General features: G+C 36.5%; 1 protein-coding gene across 14 annotated transcripts in view; it reads right to left on the bottom strand.

Moving 5' to 3' along the window:
* The window catches only part of LOC125668113 (E3 ubiquitin-protein ligase MGRN1-like), a 40,255-nt gene that overhangs the window by 8,489 nt on the left and 11,518 nt on the right, over nucleotides 1-20,248 (bottom strand). For 5 of the 14 annotated variants that reach the window (XM_048901897.2, XM_048901896.2, XM_048901903.2 and 2 more), the window contains 7 exons: nucleotides 19,894-20,011; nucleotides 18,368-18,431; nucleotides 14,086-14,249; nucleotides 13,442-13,669; nucleotides 5,032-5,149; nucleotides 4,306-4,387; nucleotides 1,416-1,580 (listed from right to left, as the gene is read on the bottom strand). In XM_048901897.2, coding sequence (XP_048757854.1) covers nucleotides 1,416-1,580; nucleotides 4,306-4,387; nucleotides 5,032-5,149; nucleotides 13,442-13,669; nucleotides 14,086-14,249; nucleotides 18,368-18,431; nucleotides 19,894-20,011 — 939 coding nt within the window. The remainder of the gene's footprint in view (nucleotides 1-1,415; nucleotides 1,581-4,305; nucleotides 4,388-5,031; nucleotides 5,150-13,441; nucleotides 13,670-14,085; nucleotides 14,250-18,367; nucleotides 18,432-19,893; nucleotides 20,012-20,248) is intronic. The other 9 variants (XM_056163648.1, XM_056163651.1, XM_048901901.2 and 6 more) reach the window with 3 other exon arrangements.

Below are 20,248 nucleotides of genomic sequence, written 5' to 3' on the forward strand. Positions count from 1 at the left end.
AATAAACGTTCCCAGTGAAATCCGTTAAAAATATCATTTGGAAATTGTATATCATCCGTTGGTACTCCGTGAAGGGGTGTGTGTATTAATATATCTTTACTGTTTCTTTGTTTAAAAGACTATGATACTTTGTTTTATTTACATCTTATCTTTAATGTCCGTAATTCTTCATGTTCTTATCCCTTTTCTTTATTTCGGTGTAGGATACATAAGGATGTTTTGATAAACGTTGTTTTTTCTGCATTCGTTTGGACCGCCATTTTGTTCAACTTTAAAACAATGCGTTCATGTAAATTTCTATCAATAACTCGTTCCGGTTCGTATTCAACATTCGTATTAAAAAAATAACAAAACATCGTTTTATTAAGTTCTCTAATTACACAATACACAACACAATAAAAAAAAATCCCACCCCAAAACAACAAAACTATAGACACAAAACGCACACGATACCCAACACTTACACACTTTTCTCACCAACGATAAACACGGAGAACAATTTAAGCGCAATCCACATAAAAAAAAATATAATGATGCACAAAGATTTCATTTATAACGCTAAATGATGGCACTAAAATCACGTGCGCATCAAGGGATTTTAGAATATTCACTGACGTAAATGCCGTGCGCGAATCGGCCGATAACAGGACAGTTTGATTGGTGTATGTATGGACGAGATTTACGAACACCCAAGCTGCATGTCCAAACAACGGACAATTTTTTAATTGACCACCTTTCGTCACCTATGTCCAAGCAGTTACCCAAGCGGTTTTAACAATGCTACGATAAATCTTGTCTTTCATGTTCGGTACCAAAGCTGTCCGTAAATAGAGTTTTAATAGCGAAGGTAATCACACTATGCTGAACACTCAGGTGGTTGAGAAATTATTTCTTCGATTATCAAAATATGAAAAATTAAGTAAATTTCATAGAGTACAATGTCTAAATAAACATTATTTAATTGTTTATCACTGGCTTCGATACGAGGTATTCACCTGTATTGATGTCGCTAGATCTATCGAAGCGTGATCAGTCAAGCGTCTCTATTCAGGAAATTTACGTTGTGACTGCCTCAGACAGTCAAGGTGTGAATGGCTTATTATTTTGAGAATCACTATTGAATAATTAGGGGTTTATTACGTTTTTGTCGGAATTTTTACAACGTAATACCGAGTCCCGGCATCTTAGGGCAACGTAATAACGAGGTCTATTTTATATAGGTTTGTTAAGAAATGGTTTTGTGCTTTGAAATTCCAACGTAATATGCGGACTAACGTATTAAAGGGGGAACGTAATAACGGGGTTCCACTGTATATGATATGCCCTTCTCTTACAGAAACTTAGCACTGCATTAATGCTCAAAATTCTTATAAAAAACTTGGCTCCACATCAATCCAAATTTTAAGATATCTTACTGTGATTTGATGGCCTCCTTTTTAGAGGACTTTCTCTCCATCTTGACAACCTCCACTGGTACATCTTTCTTTCTTTCCTCTTCCTCCTCATCCAGGACTTTTTTATCATCAGGTCGGACGCTAGGATTTACTACAGGGTCCTCTGGTTTCACACTGATGACGTGCCTATTAAAACATGCAGACATACAGAAAGTGTCTTATAAAATGGTTATGCAACACATGGCATTCCCCTCGTATTGCAGCAATATGCATATTTCGAAGATGTGACACTAAAATGAACCTATGACATACAACTTATATCTTTGTGTAAGACAACACCCTTTTCTTGTACCAGTCATTGAAAACCGGTATATAAAGTGTATATGACATTTGAAAACACAATATATAATTATTTCCTGCTTATTCTGGAAACAGTCAAAACTATTGTCCCAAGGTAGTGGCGAAGACCCGGGAAACAGTTGTCAGAGGCTGTAGGTCGAGGACAACAGTTTCCCGGGTCTTCGCCACTACCGAGGGGCAATAGTTTTGACTGTTTCCCTAGTAGGCATGAAATAATTGTTTTATTACCTAATCTGCTAATTGGGCAATAGTTTCTAATGTGACCGGGAAACAGTTTGTCACGTGATTGGGTAATAGTAGGTCACGTGATGAACTGTTTCACCCCTGCTCAATTTGTGTACCCTTCTCTGCTGATTAAAGTTGGAAAAAATATGTAATATCAATTCATATTGTAGATCAGGTAATAATAAGGATTCATCATACGAAAGACCATTATCCTGAATGCTGCACCTACATTCTAATTAAGTGATTGTAGGTGAGCAGATCCAAAGAACTTATTTTAAATAGGTTGGCTGTACCTAGATCTGGCAATCTCCTACATGGAAAGGAACAAACATCTAAGTGATAATTAAAGGTGAGTGAGGATTTTCTGAACAGGTAGACTGTGCGTGGTCATTGTAAATTAAATCAACCTATTTAAGTGTGAAAATCAAATACATGTATGGAAAACAAATTTCACATTACTCTTAAACACTAATTAACAAGTGATCATAATAAATGAAGATTAAAATATGTTCTCTCCTACATTTCCTTTGCTCCCACATAAAAATGAAAAGTTGACATCCTTTTGAAAGCCGAAGGGTTTGAAGAATATGGGAACTGCATCAAGAACAAGAAGCCCATGAATCACCTTGGCCCATATCTAAAGATTTTCCATATATATTTGCATGTAAAACTTTGGTCCCTATTGTGGCCCCAACCTACCCCTAGGGGCCATGATTTTTACAAACTTGAATCTGCTTTATGTCAGGAAGCTTTCTTGTAAATGTAAACTTTTCTGACGCAGTGATTCTTCATCAGAAGATTTTTAATAACTTTCCCTATATATTTGTATGTAAAACTTTGATCCCTTATTGTGGCCCCATCCTACCCAAAGGGGCCATGATTTGAACAGACTAGAATCTGCAAAATGTCAGGAAGCTTTCATGTAAATGTCAACTTTTCTGGCCCAGTGATTCTTCAGAAAAGATTTTTAATGACTATTGCTATATATTTGTATGTAAAACTTAGCTGCAATAATGTAGCCCTCTCTGATATTTTTTCTTTTTCTTTTTTTTTTTTTTTTAAGGAGAGGGCTACAACTCCTTAGGATCTCCGTAATGGTGCAAATGCGGGAGTGATTCACTCCCGCAACATTTGCACTCATTCTAAACATTTCCTGACTATCTTTACGTAAATAAAATGATATTCTATGTTTCTTAGTCAATATATAAATTTACAACATGCAACTTAAGATTTGTGAGGCTCTATTCTACCGTTTTCAACAATTTCGATAAATTCCAATTTCTCGATTCATATTTGTGCGCCATGTTTGATGTACTGAAGTATAAACTTCCGATTGTCAAGTCATTTGCATATGCCATATGAGGTAGTATTTACATCAATGGACAAGTATGGAGGCGAAAGCTATTTCGTCGGTATTGAAAAGGTTTGAATTTAATATCAAGTTAAAAACTGAACAGCAGAGTGTAAATTCTTTCTGCAACAATATGATTTTCCTTTCTTTGTCGAAGTGGCTCGAGTAACTACATTTTCGCGCTGATTGTCAATGTTTAGGTTTTTCATTAAATCCACCTACGAGATCTCACGATAACAAGCATGGCGGAGCAGACGAAGAATTTTGCATGCTGTACATTATATTTAATGAAAAACACCTTTATTAGACATGCCCGAGCACAAAGTTGGTACTCCTTTTGGTGTAAACAACATTTGGGACTAATACACAGAGTTTATTATTGGTTATTCATAAAATTATTTTGCACCATTACGGAGATCCTATGGAATTGTAGCCCTATCCCGAAAACGTCAGAATTAAAAAAAATTGGATAGGGCTACATTATTGCAGCTATGTAAAACTTTGATCCCCTTTAAGTTCATTATTCTTCAGAATGAAAATAAGGGTTGATGCTTTAGTGCCTAAGGGTGATGGTACTGGGGTCACTCTGATAAGTTGCACAATTTTTTTTTTTGCTTTCAGGGAGTAATGATTTTTTTTCTTTTGTCACCTCGTATTGAGTTTTCTTAATTTGATGCTTAGACTGTTTGCATGCTTATTAAATGGAACCTCTACCGCCCAATTTGAAGGTATAGAAATCTGTAAAAAATGCTTTATGAAACTCTTTAGCTTTTCACATATCCGAGGATCTATAGAATCAGACTGAATAAAAGCAGAAATTTGTAATTTCAACAACCAATAGGATGCAACTTCCTCTAACAATCCATTCCAAATATGTCATGATATCCTCCCCTGGGGTCCAGCGCAGGGGGTCACATTCTCTGTTGTTGTACATTACAAATTTCACACTAAGGCTTTGTAGATGAAATGTCTTACCTCTTGGAGAGTCGCTTCTTTTCTCTGTAGCTGCTGTCGGTGTCCCCTGGGGCTACTGTCCGCAACGGAAGCTGCAAACCTACTGGTCAAAAATATTGTGATGACAGCTTATGCACAGCAAATTTATATCCAAGTAATTTGGGGGTTTTTTTGGCAGCAATTTACCATGCATTTCAAACAAGAAATTTCGGGGAAAAAACACTACAATAGCCCAAAGATAACTCCATGAGTTAGATGGACTTATTATCAGTATATTAGCTGCAATTATGTAGCTCTATCCTATTTTTTTTTAATTCTGACGTTTTCGGGATACCTCTCCCACCAAAAAAAAATTAAAAAAAAAAAAATCGGAGAGGGCTACATTATTGCAGCTATCAGTATAATATGTGACCATTACGCTTTGTCTATGTGGATAAAGTAAACATTGGTTACATGCTCCATTGAGTGCTTTTTTTAACAGGGACGCTGTTTCATACCCAGTGGGAACCCCCTCCTACATCTATACTTACCTCCGTCGACAGTAAAGAGCTGGTTACACGGTCCATTGAATGCTTTAATCAGGGATGCAGAGTCACACCCTGTAGTAGTTGCTAATCTGTGGCTCTCTGGGAAAATATTGGGTCAAATCACATCTGTTCCAATACAGTCTCCCCAATATTTTCCCAGAGAGCTACAGATCTGCAGCTAACCCTATGGGGACCCCCTCCTACATCTATAAATACTTACCTCCATCGACAGTGAAGAGTTGGTTACACGGTCCATTGACTGCCTCTATCAGGGACACTGCTTCGTACCCTGTGGGGACCCCCTCTTGACTGACTGGGTTTTCCTCTCCCGTCTCACCCTACAAAATGAACACTTTATTCAATCACTCAATCACTAATGCAGGGTAGAGTAAAATATGGTACAAACTTTGATTAATAATAGGGCCCCATCATATACGCTGTCAAAAAATCAACCATGCATTTAATGTGCAGGTTATTCTGTCCCAAAATCATAGTTAAAAGTGTACAATGTGGTCTGTTGCATATATTTCAACAATGATTAAAAGGGCAATAAGGAAACAGATAGAACCCATCTGCCAAAAAACATACAATATCAAAAGTCTAATATGTTATTTACGATATATTAACTTGACAATCTGATTAAAATACAGATCTCTCAAATAGCACACAGTACTGTCTGCTATTTGAAAGATCTGTATTTCAATCATATTGCTAACTAAGAATTGCAGTTGCAGATTATCCCCCCCCCCCCCCTCCAAAAAAAAATATATATGATATATTGCAAGCTCTCCCCGAAACTGACAGATGTGGTGATGACGACATACATGTATGTAGCAGATTTTACAATTATCAATATCATTAACTAATTCAGAAAGGCTTTGCCAGAGGATTCTGTGTTTGAACACTTTTGTATTGTAAGAGGATGTCATATTTTTGAAGAAATAGAAACAATACAAACCATTAGAAAATTGTATTAAAGCTTTACTCCTCTAAACACTAAAACATAAAAAGGTACACACTTGAAAACTGTGGGTGAAGTTCGATGGACAAATATAGTGAACCCTCCATCATGTCCATAAAAAAAATTTCAAATCATAGCAAACCCTTGCATGAATCAAAATTGGAACTTGATCTACAGACAAAGGAGCTTGATACAGAGAAATAACAATGGAAGAAAAAAACCTAAAGAGATGCCATTGGACGGATGTACATTAACAGCGCTGTACTATAATATATGTTCTGTATAAAGATACATGTATACGTAAAAAGGGAAAGTCAAACGCATTACAGAGGCTTTGGATTAGAGGGTTTAACTGTACAAGGTGGTGCATTCTTGCCCATATCATTATTGTAATAACTGTATAATTATCTTATCAAAAGCAAAGGAAATCAGTGACCTGATTGAGAACAGCTCTACATATTTATAGCAGTAAATATCACACACACTATTTACTTTCTCTTTGGCAATATGGGGCATTAATGCCCACTAACAAAGAATTAGGACTTAAATAATGGGGTTCATTCTAATGACTAGGTATTCAGAATATATATCTGTATATGAATAAACACAACACTTTTTATATATATGTATGAACAAACAAAATCACTGGCCAAAATGGCAGTGCACATTCTTGTGGTATAAAGGTAACAACCTTTAAATACTCTTTATTTTTAAACTAGCTTGAGATTGTGTGTAAACAATTTTACAAGTGATGATATATATATCCCATTTGAATATATTTCCATCAAATTACAATTACATTTTCATTCATTACCTCCTTACACTACAAAAACAAATTTGTGTTTCATTGCCTAGAGGCTTATTAATTTGAATCTCTGTAAAGTTTAAAATCAATCTATAGCAGCTAATGGCCAAAAACACCACTATAGATTGTGTATGTTTTGTGAAATACAAACATGGTAACTTTGTTATTTAAACTTTGTTATCAGGAGTGTGGTGTGCCCTGACCTTTGCTATAAAGGTCATGGTGTCTGGCTAAGTACATTGACCTCCATTACAAAGGCATAACATGTTTACTAAAATACAGATGTTTTCATTTCATGCATGGCTGGTTTGAAAGGAAATTGATTATACCTTGGAGGTAGAAATGTGAAAACATTATGTGTCTCTTAAGAGTCACATTCAGTGTTGTATTCAATAAGTTTTAACACAGAGCACAATTAATGCCCCTGCTTCAATCAATATTCTCATCTAAATAGGTCATTTGTTCATGTCTTAAAACCAGTTCTATTCAATTATTCAGTTCTCATAATTTGCAACAACATTTATTGCTCTCTCATAATATGGCAGAATATGAATTGTTAAATATTCTTCAAGTTTGTTATGTGGTTTCTTCATGTCTGCAAATTTAAATCATTGAAAAAATCTATGAATATTCACATTGTCTTTTCAACAAAATAGAAGTAAAATACTTGGGTTTTTTTTCCAGACACCTGTAAATGCAGTTGTACTGTATCCCCGATACTACAGAAGCTCTGAATCACATGAATGGGCAACTTCACGTTAAGTTGCATCACGCACAAGTGATTACAAACACAGGATTCAGCTTCTGAACAATCAATGCAGCCTTTCAATTTACGATAAGTTGAAGGACAATATGCAAAGTTTGAATTGGAAGGAAAGAGCTCTCATGCAACAAATTTGCACTAATACACATCTGTAAACAACAATGCCATTTTTCTATGATCATTAACAGTTTCAGACAAACACTCTAAACAAGGCACAAAGTAAACTTTTCCCTTCAATTTCCCTGTCATAATTGTGGGTTATGTAATTATTTCCGTTTGTGACTAGCTTATAAGGTACAACAGTCAGTTGGCTGCAAACTGTTTGAACCCGGCAATATCTTTTTAAAATCTACATTTTTCATTTTGTTTACATAATGACAATTTTCTTCCTTCATTAATCTTTTTCAAATTTCAAACTAGATGATAAATAACATATGAATTGTCTTTTAACATTGTAATTCAATTTGAATGTTTTCTTTCATTTCAAAAAGAATGATCTGAATGTGTACTAAGCATTTTTTTTTTTAAAAAAAAGAAGACATTCTTACTTAGTTTGTCAATGTATACTGGATGTTCTATCTCCAAATACAATTTTATTCATTTCATCATATAATTAGGACACATAAATTAATGTTCATTCCATGAGAGGTTGCAATGATCACATCAATTAACCAATTAACATGTAGTAAATGACAAAAATTCTCTAAGCTGAATTATTTACTGGGCAATTCATTAGATGAACAACAAATTCAACTCTATAATGAAAGGCCTGATTGATTTATGAGACCATCATTCAGGTATTTACTATTTCGCTTGTTGCCATGCATTCTTATTCCTCAAGTTTCAGAAATGGGTCGAACTTGTGATGATACAACAGTTGTCATCCCCATAATCCCCGAAGCATGAGAAAGGGTAATGAAGTGTACTGGGCATGTGAATCTGGAACAGGGAATTAGTCCAGAGCAAGGCATTAATAGTCCAGAGCATTAACAGTCCAGAGCAAGGCATTAATAGTCCAGAGCAAGGCATTAATAGTCTAGAGCAAGGCATTAATAGTCCAGAGCAAGGCATTAATAGTCCAGAGCAAGACATTAATAGTCCAGAGCATGGCATTAATAGTCCAGAGCAAGGCATTAATAGTCCAGAGCAAGGCATTAATAGTCCAGAGCAAGGCATTAATCTGGAACAAGGCATTAATCCTGAGCAAGGTATTAATCTAGAACAAGGCACTAGTCTGGAGCAGGGCATTAATCTGGAGCAGAACATTAATCTGGAACAGGGCATTTTTCTTGAACAGGGCATTCATCTGGAGCAGACATTAGTCTGGAACAGGAAATTAGTCTGGAGCAAGGCACGAGTTCGGAGCAATGCAGTAGTCTGGAGCAGTGTGTAGCCAGAATTGTTTGAGATAAAAATCTGCAACACTAGCTGGTTCCTCACATAAAAGTCAAAGTCTTAAAAATATGTATGTACTGTGGCTACACAAACATTTCACTTCAGCAGTGGTACAATGACAATGTAAATTTCTATATATTCATTAGCTATATATCATCATAATCGTAGAGTTTCCATTCTTCATTGTCAGATAGGAATTAAGACGTATGAATTGTGAAACAATATGCATATGGCAAAAAGGAAAAGGTTGACTTTTCTTCAGAGTAGGTCATACTTCAAGGTCACCAGGTCAAAAACTTTGTTACCAAAAGAAAGCTCTTATCACAAGGAATGCACATGTGAATATAAGAGTTCTGTCACTCACCATTCAAAAGTTGAGAGCGAGCTAGGTTAAAGCTTTGGACAGATAGATGGACGGACAGAACAAAAACAATGTCTAAAGCTTTCACTTTCACAGTCCTCTGTCTGTAGTTTTAAATAAATGTACTCGTCTAAAGCTTTCACTTCCACAGCCCTCTGTCTGTCTATAGTGTTAAATACATGCATTCCTGTCTAAAGCTTTCAGTTTCACAGATCCCATAGGGATCTGGCTCCGGGATCATGAAACTGTCTTAAAGTTAAGTCAAAATTTTGACTTTAAATTAAGATTTGAACTTATCTAAGATTGCTGACTTAAATGGATCACAAAATGAACTTAAGCAAATCTTAACTAATATTGTCTTAACTTAAGTCTAAGTCTAGAATCTTAAATTGCTATAGCAACAAGGAACTATTTTGCGTAGAGATAACAAAAAGATATAAAAAATAAATGACTTAAACAACATAGTCAGTGTCTAAAACGTCTAGTTTATGATCACTAATGCTGACGCAGGCACATACATGTACACCCCCCCCCCCCCCTTTATTAAAAAGAAACATTTTCATTTTTACATACATGTGCATACAAATTTTGATGTATTGACCCTGTCGCCTCCCTCTTTCTAAAAGTAGTAATGAATGAAAGTGGAAATGTAAGAGCGATTGAAGCAATAATTTTATTAAATTCAATGCCTTTATTTATTTTGTCGACTGTGTGAGTACATGTAGCAAAGAAGGATAACTCTAATTAATTTCAAATTCGGGCTCGGACTGCACATTATTCGTGTGCAAATGCAGACTGCAAGTAATGATTGTTTTCTTCTTCCACATTGTCAACAAACTCAGTCAGGTAAATACATGTACTTTTGTAGTCGTAACTTTTTAGTGAAACGGTCGTATGTGTATGTGCTACTTTCACATTTACATCTACTTTACAAACTACGATCAGGCAGTTAAACGGACAATCGGGCGATCAATCCTGCGATATTTTGATCATATAAGAAGTCATATTTATGCCTATACATTTGAAAACGCCCGCTCTCAATTTTTCTGGGCTAGTGGTGTTACTTTTCGATTACATGGATTTGACTTCTTTTCCTGTAATGGCAATACTCTGCTTAAAGAAAAACAATTTTTTTTTCCATTATATGATTTTCAACGTCAAGATCCTGTTTTCGATCTACCGACAGTCTATTGTTTCTTAAATAAATGATTTGTCCGCTTCATGGTAGGGACAGACATCTTCAACGACAGACATCACGTTAATTTTCTCTTACTTGCCTCAAAAATGCAACCAGCGCTGCCATTTTGAACGAACTTAGCGATAGTCTTAGAAAGTTAAGACAGCTCCAAGGCAGTCTTAAAATTTAAGACAAAATACCAATCTTAAGCCTAAGTGATTTTTTTGTGATCTACTTTAAGACCAGTCTTAAGATTTAAGTGCAACTTTATTGATTTAAGACAATCTTAAAGTTTAAGACAGTTTCATGATCCCGGAGCCAGGTTTAGAATAGGTCCTTAGTACCCTCTTGCTTGTTGTAAGAGGTAACTAAATGGGGCGTTCTTTTGGATGAGACCGCAAAAACCTAGGTCCCATGTCATAGAAGGTGTGGAACGATAAAGATCCCTTCCTGCTCAATGGCCATAAGCGCCGAGCATAGGCGTAAATTTTGCAGCCATTCACCGGCAGTGGTGACGTCTCCATTTGAGTGAAATACTCTCGAGCAGGAAGTTAAACAATATTCAATCAATCAATCACTTTAACAGTCCCCTCTCTCTGTCTGTAGTGTTAAATACATGTTTTCCTGTCTAAAGCTGTCACTATCACCTCTCTCTCTCTCTCTCTGTCTATAGTGTTAAATACATGTATTCCTGTCTAAAGCTGTCACTATCACCTATCTCTCTCTCTCTCTCTCTCTCTCTCTCTCTCTGTGTGTCTATAGTGTTAAATACATGTATTCCTGTCTAAAGCTTTCACTTTCACCACTCTCTCTCTCTCTCTCTCTCTCTCTCTCTCTCTCTCTCTCTCTCTCTGCCTGTAGTGTTAACATCTTGAACAACAATTACACATCCTCTGCCATTCTGTCTCAAATCACAAACACTTCTATAACTATGTAATACGAAGTGCAAAAACATATACTAGCGGAAAAAAGAAACTGTGCATTATTTAATATATGTATAAAAAAAAAAAAAAAAAAAAAAATAACAATGAATAGATTTTATTTATTGTAATACTGTTAACAAATGTATTCGTTACACCATTTCATAATCCATTAATGTTAACGTCGAATAACGTCAATTTCAACACACTCGATAGACACTGGTATTCGAACTTGAATTAACAAAGTTAATAACGTGTGTGACCACCATTTGCATTCACGCATGCTTGACAACGGCGCCTCATTGATGCCACTAAAGTGTTCAGAAATGCTTGAGGGATGTTGTTCCAGATGTTGGTTAAAGCCTGGCCTAAATCAGCCAAAGTCACTGGCTGATTTGGTAAACGACGTAGATGTCGTTCCATTTCATCCCAGACGTGCTCGATCGGCGATAAATCGGGGGAAACAGCTGGCCAAGGCAAGACATCGACATTCTGTTGAACAAAAAAGTCCCTGACTACACGTGCAACATGTGGCCTTGCGTTGTCTTGCTGCAGAGTGATGTGATTTTGCTGTCTCTGTATGAAGGGAATCACATGGCGCTGAATAATTTCGTCTCGATAGTGTACGCCACTGAGATTTCCATTGACAATTTGTAGAGGGGTCCTTCCACGTGCTGTTATTCCACCCCAAACCATAATGCTACCTCCATCGAATTGTCGACGTTGCACAACACAAGCGTCCTGATACCGCTCCCCAACGCGACGATACACTCTACAACAGCCGTCACTGCTATCCAAATGAAATCTGGATTCATCAGTGAACAGAATATTGGCCCAGTCCTGTATTCTGAATCGCAGATGTCGTCTGCACCACGCTAGTCTTGCGATACGATGACATCGAAGCAGTATTGGGCACACCGCTGGACGTCTTGGTCTGATGTTGTGCTCGCGCAGACGATTACGCACAGTTCTTGGACTGATTGGTCGAAGTCCAGGAATGCTAAGAGCAGTCAAACTTGCTGTCTGGAAACAATTTTTCAGGTGCACAAGTCTAATGTGGTTGTCCTGTCGACGCGACGTCACACAAGGACTCCCAGAGCGTGGTCGATCCAGAGTGTTACCAGATTGTTGGAAATGTCTCCATAATGACTGGATGGTGTTCCGATGAATTCCAAAGTGTCTTGCTACGATATTTTGTGCCATTCCAGCTTGAAGCATCCCAACAGCACGATTACGTTGGTTTTCGCTGAGTCGTGGCATGACAGAAGGGTAAATTTTGTCAAAACTAAAGTGCTTTCCTTAACGAATAGTGTTCAAACAAACCTTTTACACTTCTTACTCCAAACAGTATTGGCCAGTAAAACTTGTGCGTACGAACACTTCAATAAAGAACATGTGTTCACTAACCATGTAAAAGTCCGTGCATCTGAGTCGGGTACTATCCGATATTGTTAAAAAACATCACCTTTATCGATTGTTTAGATTTTATAAATATATAAACAATAAATATAGAAAAATTATACTAAATTTTATAATGCAGTTTCTTTTTTCCGCTAATATATATCAGTCTTCTTAACAAATCTTGTTCAAAATTTCATTACATTAATAATAGTGGTATATATCATCATAAAAAATTGCCATTAGACATCCTTAAATAATGAACTTGTTGAATGGTAATAACGCAACCCATCATTCTAGTAGTAAGTAAGTATGGTATATGTATACTTTTAGCGTATTTGAAATTTGGCGCCTGTGCACTACCTGGCATCATCATGACTCGTGCTAGCACTTCTTCTATGTATGATAATGGATAGAGATATTCATATTCTACCTCAACCATAAATTAGCACACTCTTGCTTCACTCCCAAAGGCACTCAAATAAGAATCTCATTAACAAAAGCTCACATAAAGCATTTTAAAGTAGGTGATTTTTGGAGGGGTCCAAGTCGAAATCACTGATTTTTTCCCCAAAATCTTTCAGAAATGCGGAATACTGTTCATTGATATTCAATAACTTGATGGTCATTAACAAGAAGCCTGACCCCTGTTACAACTTTCAACACCATATTTTACACAACATACAGTATCAGTATTTAAAAACTCAATATTTTGAAAGAAAAGCAAAAAAAATTGAGTGGGACATGTTTGGATGAGCCATTTATGTTACATAGAATTAGCCAGTCTGTAGGGATGGTCTACTTAGATACATCTACATTGTAATGAAAAACACCACAGCAAATTACTAACTGTTTGTACCGACAGTGGTTGCTTCTTCCTCATGGCCCGGATCTGTAGCAATGCCCTGAATGGTGACCGACAGATGGGACAGCTAGAGGCCTGGTATCGCAGGGATTCAGCACAGTTACTACACAGACACAGATGTCGACACGGGAGGATAAGCGTGTCACGCATGTCTGACATACAGATGACACACTCTGCTCCACTATCTTCCACCTCATCATCCGGATCTTCCAGCTGCAAAACAGGAAATAAATGCATGAATTCCTTCACATAATGGGACTGTCACAATACACTGATATACACGTATCATGTTACTGGCAACTGTGTATATGTATGTTGCTGACATATATGTATCGTGATGATATTGCTGGTAACTGTATGTTGCTGATATTTATGTATCATGATATTGCCATAATTATATTTTGCCGATATACATGTATTCAAATCCTGAGATATCTAAATCTTCTCGAGACTGGCCTTTCTTTTAAAATGTAAAACACATTAATATAAATTATATAATACTTTGGGTATAACTATATAAATACCTTTATTTTGATTAATAAACACAAAGACCAATTCAACAGTAACAACTACAATGCACTAGGAAGGTAATATTTCAAGGTATATTTTCTTTCAAAATTTAGATTCACCTTAGACCTGTCTATCTGTTTGTTCTCGATGCCATAAATTTCCTGTAACAAGTAGAGAAGTCCATCCACAAATTGTTTCTGTTTTAATGCTTTGATCATGTAACTACCATCCACAGAGCTCTTCTCCACCACTGCATAGGTCATGTGACAGTGACACGGATGATCTACAAAAAAAAAAAAAAAAAGGTCATGTGACAGTGACAAGGATGATCTACAAATAAAGCAGGTCATGTGACAGTAACACGGATGATCTACAAAAAACCAGGTCATGTGACAGTGACACGGATGATCTACAAAAAAAACCCAGGTCATGTGACAGTGACACGGATGATCTACAAGAAACCAAGGTCATGTGACAGTGACATTGATGAAACTACAACAAAAAAAACCAGGTCACATGATGGATCTACAAAAGAACAGCTTTCATTTAAATCTATACTTTTCTGGCCCAGTGATTCTTCAGAAGATTTATAAAGATTTTCCCTATATATTTGCATGTAAAACTTTACTGTGGCTCCATCCTACCCCCGGGGGTCATGATTTTAACAAACTAAAATCTGCACTATGTAAGGAAGCTTTCATGTAAATTTGTACTTTCCTAGCCTAGTGGTTCTTTAGAAGAAGATTTTTAAAGATTTTCCCTATGTATTTGAATGTAAAACTTGTGTCCCCACCCTACCCTTGGAGGGTCATGGTTTTAACAAAATTGATTCTTCACTATAACAGGAAGCTTTCATGTAAATTTCAGCTCTTCTGGCCCAGTGGTTCTTGAAAAGATTTTTAAATGACCCCCACCCTATTTTTGCATTTTTGTGATTATCTCCCCTTTGAAGGGGACATGGCCATTCATTTGAACAAACTTGAAAGCCCTTCACCCAAGGATGCTTTTCGCCAAGTTTGGTTGAAATCGGCCCAATGGTTCTGGAGAAGAAGTCGAAAAATATGAAAAGTTTACAGACAGATGGACGGACAACAGGCGATCAGAAAAGCTAAAAAGGTTGCTAAGATTTCCGAATGGGGTGAGTAGGTGTGTTATCAGTACATCACTCTTTTCTTTTGTGAGGAAATCAGTCATATTACAATGATTTTCAGGGACTCAGCAAAATATATCGATATAATTATATTTCCAATGTTTTTGCCTTCGGTACTTTTACCAATTGTAATATCATGAACGTGATGAAGATGTGAACAATGTGAGTATGAATCTTGACATCAATTTCAACAACTGGAAATTTCAACAGAAATAGAGAAAAAAAAATATATTTAACTTTTGAAAATACATAGCAATACTTTACTTACATGTGTAAAAATGTATAGAATAATTATAGTTATAAGATGCATGTCAAATGTAGCCAAGTGCTTAATAAAAATGTTGATGTACAACATGTAGGTGTCACCATGATTCCTAGCATACAGATGGGTGCAAATACGAAACTAAGACACATGGTCAGTTGCTGAAGAAATTCCGGTGAAAACATGCATGGTCCAGCAAAAGGTGTGTAGCTGAGAGGGAAGGTGGATGGCCCCATATGAAAGGTAGATTTTTAAGAAGGGCAGACAGGTTTCTTGATTGTGCACAGTGTCTAAATCCCCATGCTTGGTACTGTGATGGTGTGGGGGTGGTGCAGATTAGCCCAAATGAGAGAAAATCAAAGCAAAAAAGGGACACCTGCTCAGAACATGTTTTGTGCACCAGCACCAGTATGTATAGATTACATGTAATTTAGGGTCATAATTTATTAACTACACCAATATGAAATACAAGTATTGACATAAAAGGGAAATATGATTTTTTATTAGTCTGTCATTATCAGACTTTGATGTATACCCCCTACCTACATGTCTCGGAACCAAAGAAACTGTCCCCTGCCACCTATGCTGCATTTCCTTTGAGGAGATGTTGAACACTGGTTGTGTCATAGGAACAGTGGAATGCGACTCGGCTCCATTCCAATATCAAGTAAAAAGCTCAAAACCTCTTCATCTAAATTGCCCTCGTTGACTGAGCCCCCATATAACACAGTTCATTTTCATTAATATCTCCCAGATCAAAAGTCGCTGCTTGCTCCGTCATGTTATCGAATTCGTAAAGCAGACGATACATACCGGGAACTCATGTTTACAATCTGTCTACTTCTACCAGTCAGTGTCCTACGTCAAGTTGTCTATTCTGCCATGTCATCACTAGGTCTTGTCTTTGTGTGTTGTTTCTTTAAATTAATTTGTATTTTATTCATATCTTTGGTTATGTTTATATTTGGTAGCATCAAACGAATACATTTCGTTTATAATGCTTGTGTGGAAATTCCCGTTCTATAAATAGCGCTAAAATTAGAGCGGGGAAGATGCATTCCAGAAAAAAGTAGTCCCGCATGCTTAGTGCAGATGAACTCCAGACAAATTTTTTTGGACTAAAACATCAAACGAATTTTTCATCCAATCAGCATTGTTGTTGTCATCACTTTAAAAGTTATTAAATGATTGTAGCATGTATAATTTACAACTGAAAACATATCACGATACAGCGAGACACAGGCGTGATCTACTACAATATAAAACAGTGGCCAGGCATGTCAAATAGGTCATGTGAAAGAGGCATGAATGAGGTATGGATTATTGGATGATATGACAGTGACATGAACGAGGATTGGATGATGTGACAGTGACATGAATGAGGATTGGATGATGTGACAGTGACATGAATGAGGGATGGATGATTGGATGATGTGACAGTGACATGAACAAGGATTGGATGATGTGACAGTGACATGAATGAGGGATGGATGATTGGATGATGTGACAGTGACATGAATGAGGCATGGATTACTGGATGATGTAACAGTGACATGAACGAGGCATGGATGATGTGACAGTGACATGAATGAGGCATGTATTATTGGATGATGTAACAGTGACATGAACGAGGCATGGATGATGTGACAGTGACATGAATGAGGCATGGATTATTGGATGATGTAACAGTGACATGAATGAGGAGTGGATGATGTGACAGTGACATGAATGAGGCATGGATGATTGGATGATATGACAGTGACATGAACAAGGATTGGATGATGTGACAGTGACATGAATGAGGAGTGAATGATGTGACAGTGACATGAATGAGGCATGGATTATTTGATGATATGACAATGACATGAACGAGGATTGGATGATGTGACAGTGACATGAATGATTGGATGATGTAACAGTGACATGAACGAGGCATGGATGATTGGATGATATGACAGTGACATGAACAAGGATTGGATGATGTGACAGTGATATGAATGAGGGATGGATGATTGGATGATGTGACAGTGACATGAATGAGGCATGGATGATTGGATGATGTAACAGTGACATGAACGAGGCATGGATGACGTGACAGTGACATGAATGAGGCATGGATTATTGGATGATGTGACAGTGACATGAATGAGGCATGGATTATTGGATGATGTAACAGTGACATGAATGAGGAGTGGATGATGTGACAGTGACATGATTGAGGCATGGATTATTGGATGATATGACAGTGACATGAACAAGGATTGGATGATGTGACAGTGACATGAATGAGGGATGGATGATTGGATGATGTGACATGAATGAGGCATGGATGATTTGATGATGTAACAGTGGCATGAACGAGGCATGGATGATGTGAGAGTGACATGAATGAGGAGTGGATGATGTGACAGTGACATGAATGAGGCATGGATTATTGGATGATGTACAACATAAAGTAGGTCATGTGACAGTGGCATGAACAAGGCATGGATGATTGGATGATATGACAGTGACATGAACGAGGATTGGATGATATGACAGTGACATGAATGAGGGATGGATGATTGGATGATGTGACAGTGACATGAATGAGGCATGGATTATTGGATGATGTACAACATAAAGTAGGTCATGTGACAGTGGCATGAACAAGGCATGGATGATTGGATGATATGACAGTGACATGAACGAGGATTGGATGATATGACAGTGACATGAATGAGGCATGGATGATTGGATGATGTACAACATAAACAAGGTCATGTGGTATGAATGATCTAAACGTCATAGTATCTCAAATAATATTTCCTCGCATCAAACATTTTATCCATGTCGAATATAGAATATATTCTACAGATTCATTAAACCACATCAACTGATTGCTAAATTGGATGAAATATCAAGAATACTAAAATGCTATATATACAGGTACAAGTAAACTGCATTTATATGTTAAATGAAAATTATAATTATCTAAAACTGAGTTTACCCTCATCTTCCACTACACAGCTGATGACCACAGGGATAGTGTCCTTGATAGGGTCATACTGCCACTGTAAACACACAAGTACAGATAGATGATCAACATGTGTATCTATTCATAACAACAGGACACACTATGATTGTAGAACAACACCTAAATACACACTAATGAAACCAGAACAGTATTATTACATACATCCTTGTAGTTAACAGCAGGAGTAACACAGTTCCTAGCTGTGTTACTAAAATTAGAATTATGTCCAACAGGAGTAAGCGCCTAGCTGTGTTACTAAAATTAGAATGATGTCCAACAGGAGTAAGCTCCTAGCTGTGTTACTAAAATTAGAATGATGTCCAACAGGAGTAAGCTCCTAGTTGTGTTACTAAAATTAGAATTATCATGTCCAACAGGAGTAAGCTCCTAGCTGTGTTACTAAAATTAGAGTTATGTCCAATAGAAGTAAGCTCCTAACTGTGTTACAAAAATTAGAATTATGTCCAACAGGAGTAAGCTCCTTGCTATATTACTGAAATCAGAATTATGTACAACAACAGACTGTGTTACTAAAATCAGAATAATTCTAGGAGGTTGTTAGCGACATGAATTCTTGACATGACTCTCAGTTTACATAACATGCTAATCAACAATAAAGCCCATCTGAAGCTTGACATACATCCTCGCCTTCAATGGAGTTCACAGACAGTGTACATAAACAGGGACAACATATAAAATGAAAATCTTGGAACTTATCGTCGACTGACCAGTTTCGATGACCTTAGTGATAAACCGCGATTTTCTCATTAATCACTTGGATTAAATATTAAAATAAATTACACACCTACCTTTAAAGTAATTAAATTCCTTTACTTTCATCCAAAAATTCCAAATTCATTGGTACGTTAATTGAATATATTTTCGTAACAAAAAACATGTCACTTTGTGGTCCTAAAACGGTGACGTCACCTATTTCGGTGACCATTGTTAATATAGGTTTGCCAAAAGTTTGTAAAGTCTGTTAAAACGTATATACAGGAAGAATGTGCAACTAAACGTCAATGAATAAAATAACATAGTGTAGAATTCTAGACTTTTGGTATACTTTATATCAATATGATATTTTGCTTGAAAAAGTAATAAGTAAATGGGCTTATTTTTGGGGTGCTCGTGTTGATTTTTTGCATACTCTCCTTCTAGTAGTTCATTTTTGGAAAAAAATTGAAGACGTACTCTATATATATGTTTGCAAACACTATGGCGAAATTGATGACGCAATCTACACCCAGAAATGACAACACGCACACGTAAACAAAAGGTCACCGATTCTGGTCAGTCACTGAAATAGGGCAGTCAACAATACATATGAAACGACTTTTTTTTCTCTCTGTGAAGTCTTTGTCATCATAAAAATTTCTTGTGATATAAGAATTAGACATGTTAATTTAAATTTATACAATTGACAGACAATTTAAACATTAATTGTGTAGATGACAAATGTTTAATTAACAGAGAAACATTTAATTACATGTATTTACCTCCTCATCGGTGAATTTACTGGGATCCAGGATGTGAGTTGTTTGTGAGAACAGTTGATTAGCACCTCTTTTGTAATGAAACACTTCTGAATTCAGAGAGGATTCCCTGGTCTGAAACCTGTTAATCACAAACGCTTTAAAATCCTGTCTGACAGGTGATAATGAATAAATAGGGTATTATTTCTGAACATTTATAAAACATTGATACAGTCAGTCAAAAGTTTTTCCATACAGCCTTTTAGACTAAATTTAATAAACACTGACTATACATTTATATCATATACTTATCAATAGGGTTGGGTATTACCAGCAAAAATGACATTGCGAGATATTGCAATATCTAATCTAAATATTG

The sequence above is a fragment of the Ostrea edulis genome, chromosome 4, assembly GCF_947568905.1.
Source record: "Ostrea edulis chromosome 4, xbOstEdul1.1, whole genome shotgun sequence".
Lineage (NCBI taxonomy): Eukaryota > Metazoa > Mollusca > Bivalvia > Ostreida > Ostreidae > Ostrea > Ostrea edulis.